This window comes from Myodes glareolus, chromosome 11 (assembly GCF_982192425.1).
Source record: "Myodes glareolus chromosome 11, mMyoGla1.1, whole genome shotgun sequence".
Classification (NCBI taxonomy): Eukaryota; Metazoa; Chordata; class Mammalia; order Rodentia; family Cricetidae; genus Myodes; species Myodes glareolus.
Window position 1 is genome coordinate 52536488 of NC_142036.1, and position 5161 is coordinate 52541648.

The 5161-nt window shown below is 48.6% G+C and overlaps 1 protein-coding gene across 1 annotated transcript; it reads left to right on the forward strand.

Moving 5' to 3' along the window:
• The first annotated feature begins 587 nt into the window (after positions 1-587).
• Cdc50b (cell division cycle 50 P4-ATPase accessory subunit B) lies at positions 588-4243 on the forward strand. The gene has a single exon (XM_048415765.3). It carries the CDS (start codon positions 1006-1008, stop codon positions 2065-2067), a length of 1062 nt encoding a protein of 353 aa, XP_048271722.3. The 5' UTR covers positions 588-1005; the 3' UTR covers positions 2068-4243.
• The last annotated feature ends 918 nt before the right edge of the window (positions 4244-5161 follow it).

Below are 5161 nucleotides of genomic sequence, written 5' to 3' on the forward strand. Positions count from 1 at the left end.
ACATAGTTGATAAATCCGTCTAGTTCACCTTTCTTAGACCAAGCAAGTCAAATGTCCTTGACTGTGGCTATCAGCTAGATCTCCTAGGAACAGGCTGGTCAAGCAGGCAATCTGAAAAAATGTCACGTGGAGTCCACAGCATTTTTTCCCCTCCTTTGTGGTTTTTCCCACCACCTAGAGAAAACAAAGGCCACAAACTCTCTCAGTCTTTGATTCTTTTTAAAAACATCATTTTTTTTTTAACAGAACTTTTCCAGCTTTCGTAGTTATTAAGCCAGACTGGAACATCTGGCTACAAAGTAATTGTCCCTTCAGTAAAGGAGGGTGGGGGGTGGGGTGGCAGTAGATACAGAAATAGATACAGTTACCACAATGTAATTCCCAGGGCACTAGAACCTGCGCTGGAAAACTAAGTGAAAGCCTACTGAAGACTCACCCTTTTCCTTTAGTAACGAGGATTAACAACCTAACAAGGTAATAAATAATCAAGCCAACAGAACCCCACCCTGGAATGAGCTCTGGGGTGGAACTTTATGCTTGAAGGCGGGCTTTGTGACTGGGAGAAAGTGGCTCAGGCTCTGTAGAAGGCAGAGAGGGATGTGACTGCCGAGCAAAGGTATGAGCTACTCAGATCCCATCACTCACAGTGAACTGGGGGAAAAAGGGGGAGGGAGAGCAGTACACAGAGAGCCAAGGAGCCCGAGCCGGCCGGGTGAGTTGGGGAACCCCGCCCTGCTCACCTGGGAAGGGCGCCACGCAGGGGCGGAGCCGTCTCAGGTCACCTGGGTGGTGGCGGAACTGAACCGAGGCCTCTGGGCGGACGCCGGGCACCTGGCCGTCCACCTCACCTGCGCGGAGGGCGGGCCGGGCGCACCTGCGCGGGCGGGAGGCGGGCCCGGGGAGCAGCCGTCGAGCCGGGAGAGCGTGCGCGCGCAGAGGCGGGAGAAGGGAGACGCAGGCCCCCGGGTTGAGACCCCGGCGCGGGCGCCCGGCTGAGCTCTCGCCATGACCTGGAGCGTCACGGCGCGGGGCGCGCACCAGCCCGACAACACGGCCTTCACGCAGCAGCGTCTCCCGGCCTGGCAGCCGCTGCTCTCGGCCGGCATCACGCTGCCTCTCTTCTTCTGCGCCGGCCTGGCTTTCATCGGCCTGGGCCTGGGCCTCTTCTACTCCTCCAACGGCATCAAGGAGCTAGAGTACGACTACACCGGCGACGGCGGCACCGGCAACTGTTCGCTGTGCGCCGCCGAGGGCCAGGGCCGCGCGCCGCCGCCCAGCTGCTCGTGCGCCTGGTACTTCTCGTTGCCCGAGCTCTTCCCGGGCCCCGTCTACCTCTACTACGAGCTGTCCAACTTCTACCAGAACAACCGGCGCTACGGCGTGTCCCGCGACGACGCGCAGCTCAGCGGCCTGGTCAGCGCGCTGCGCCACCCAGCCAACGAGTGCGCCCCCTACCAGCTCAGCGCCACCGGCCTGCCCATCGCGCCCTGCGGCGCCATCGCCAACAGCCTCTTCAACGACTCCTTCACGCTATGGCACCAGCGCCAGCCCGGGGGACCCTACGTCGAGGTGCCTCTCGATCGCACCGCCATCGCCTGGTGGACCGACTACCACGTCAAGTTCCGCAACCCGCCCCTGGTGAACGGCAGCCTGGCGCTGGCTTTCCGCGGCACGGCGCCGCCGCCCAACTGGCACCGGCCGGTTTACGAGCTCAGTCCCGATCCCAACAACACTGGCTTCATCAACCAGGACTTCGTGGTGTGGATGCGCACGGCGGCGCTGCCCACCTTTCGCAAGCTGTACGCGCGCATCCGTCAGGGCAACTACTCGGCCGGCCTGCCCCGGGGTTCCTACCGTGTCAACATCACCTACAACTACCCGGTGCGCGCCTTCGGCGGCCACAAGCTCATCATTTTAAGCAACATCTCATGGATGGGTGGCAAGAACCCTTTCCTGGGCATCGCCTACCTGGTCGTCGGCTCCCTCTGCATCCTCATGGGCTTTGTCATGCTGGTCGTCTACATTCGCTACCAGGACCAGGACGACGATGACAATGATGACGAGTGATGCTGCTTCCCAAAGACCCATTCCTGCTTCTCGGCCAAGCCGCTTTTAGCGGTGGCCTTTTTGCTCCTTGATACAACTTCAAGCTCACCGATAGCCTCTTGTGAACGAAGGGCCTGGAGAAAGGAATCACCCTCTTCCTCTTAGAGATAACAGTACTGTTCTCGGGTTTTGGATTGCCGAATGCCATATCTTGTGATTTCTTCTCATCTCTCCCGTGGCTTTCCAAGTTGGCATGTCAGGTCCTTAAAGTTATAGCATTCCAAAAGACAGAGGAAATCCCTGGACTGAAACTCGTTAAGCCCAGCAGCCTGCAGTTGGAACTTGATGCTGAGTCTAAGCTTTTTATTCGCCAGTAACACAAATTTCTGGGAGGGAGGTTTAGGTGGGGAGAGGGAGGGCTGAGATAGAGAGTGGTGGCCACTGGTGGCCTGCAGAAACTTGGAGGAGTGGGGAAAGGATATTTGATAAAATTTAAGTCGATGAAAAGTCATCAGACCTCTCAGGTTCTGATCCAGGAAGGCCAGGATGCACAGCCTTCCCTGTAGAGTCTCTGCACCTTTGAATTTGGGAATCTTGAGTGAGGCTGGGCCTGAAGCGCTCACCTGAGTTCGGGTTTTTTCCTGTAGTAATTTGTTCCCGTGAACAGTGACAATCAGAGTACTCGGGATTGGTCTTAAACACAGGAAGCTTGCAATTTGTGGAATGAATGAGAAAAATTGCTAGCTCTGAGAAACCAGCAGGAGCATGCCCACTCATAATTAAATGTAAAAGCATGCTTCAGAAGGCACTATGGAAAAACCTGAAAATGCAAGGCCAGTTTGCATGGCTCAGGGAGAAGTGTCTTAACCTTAGAAACTGAGGTGCAAATGATCTTAGCAGGAAGCTGTTTTCCTGGGACCCTGAGAGTCCCTTGCCTCTTTGCTCAGTTCCTTTTGAATTAACATTATCATTTTTTAATGCTTAAAAGAGTAGTTTAATTCATTCATCATTTTCACGAAGAGCTATCTTAAACACAGTTTTAATTTACTCGCAAATGAAATTCACTTCTAGTGATCAAGTTTAAAGAATGCTGAGGATTATATTCTTACATGCAAAATAGACTCAGGGTTATTTCAGCCTTAATGGTAAAATCACTCAGCTGATTTTGATTCCCCACAATTGACTGAAAGCTATAAAATAAAGGTACAATAAAGGGACATTTATTTTAAAACCCTCCTTTTATGCCATGATACCATCTTCCAGGTTTCCTGAAGAAAACAGTTAACTTGGTGTGGTCCCGGCTCTCCATTGCAGTTATTTTTGGGTTATCAATGTATTTTCCTTCCCAAAAGGCCACACAAGGTCTTGAAGTATGTTTTTGTTTTTATGGCAGTTAAATATTGAGTTACAGAGAGTAATTTCTATGCATTCTCTTGTTCTGTTGTAGTTGATTGTGGATGCACAGCATATCTGTCTAAGATTCAAAACTGACTGAAAATCATCTCGTCTCATTTTTATGGATGTCAGAAAATTCTTTAGTAATTCCAGTGTGCTGGCTTTCTGACTTCTGAATGTGATAAAATTTAACATCAGATCCCAGACTGTGATTTTTGACTGAAATGCTGATCATTACATGTACTTTTAGAAAGTTTTATTTATTATGAATGCTTGGCTGGGCAGCTCTGTTCTGTGTCGGCTAGTGGGTTTGCTACATTTTTTTCACTCTGTAGTTGAGGGTAACTATGTATTTTGCTATCATTTGTACAACATTAGTCTTTTGTTATAACTTTTTATGTGAGACCGTGAAACATAAAGTCCTGTGATTAAACTGTAGTTCCAGGCCTTGTTTTCAAGGCTTTGAAACGAGAATAAAGGTTGTGTTTGTCTTTCTCTGTTATCACATTACTTAGCTCTTTTGACCTGTGATCTTAAAGGCACAGACGGTACCAGCCATTTGCCCGGCGTTGCTAGTGGAGTGACTAACAGATTGATGTTGCAGCTGGAACATCACCTTTCAGAATAAGATTCCGTCAATGCGAACTCATTCTTTGATCGCTAACTTCCAAAAACAGCGTTTGGACTTACATCTGCATCCTGTGTTTGGATTACATGACCCTCAATTATTGTTTAAATCTGATAGGTGACCATCTCTTTTCAATTTTAGTATGGAATGTTATTAAAAAATGTGATCGTAGCAGCCCTGCCTCTCTGCATTTTACTCAGATTGCAAATCACTAGTAGCTGTTGGTGCCTGAGACTGCAAAAGAGCAGAAAGTTTAAAACCAAACTGTCAGGCCTTGGCCTCAGTGCCCCCTTGTGCTGGGTAGCGTTTTTGTCCAGTATCGGGATGCTGATTGATTGTGTCCTCATGGGTTTCCCAGTTGGAGGTATGTCTTCTAAGAGTGAGACTCGAGAGTGAACCTCAGCGGTTGGACCAGGAATAAACTGCCCTGCTTTGTGAAATGAAGGTACAAACAAAAGTGTTCAGTGAGATAACCACCTCCATAAAAAATTTAGATAATTAAAAAACAAAACCAAACTGAGGTTCCCAGTGTCTTCCACAGCTGAAGTCACTCAACAATCTGTTGATTAGACAGTTGTTAAAAAGTCACGAACAGACTGTTCCTTTGGAACAAATGTTACTTAGTAGGTTATAACCACAACTCATCTGCCACACCGAAGAGTGCTTGGTAAGTCTCTGTTATCACACAATTCCTTATATGGACTTGAATAAAAGTTACCCATCACTATAAATAAAATTAAATTCTTTATTTGCACTGGACATTCATTTATGTTCTACTTGGCTATAGGTAAAACAGCTGGTTAATTTTAGATGGCAATTAAAAAAGTAATCTCCCCCCAGGAGAATGAGAAATTAAAGAGAATAAGAGATTAATTCTCTCTTCAACAGTAGATTCACTTAAAGGGCCTTCCCAAACCTAAGGCCTTGAAGAGAGTTCACTTGATAGCTTCGCTCTGTAAAGAACTGTCTACCTTTTTTTTTTTTTAGAAGTTTTCTAGTCGCTGATATTGTACATCAGCTCCTCTATAATTTTCCCACGAAGAATGGCAGTGTGCACTTGGGGCAAACCTACTCACATTGCTCTGCCATCCT

Bases quoted from the DNA above. Each gene is read 5' to 3' on its own strand.
- Cdc50b (XM_048415765.3), top strand. From the start codon at position 1,006: ATGACCTGGAGCGTCACGGCGCGGGGCGCGCACCAGCCCGACAACACG.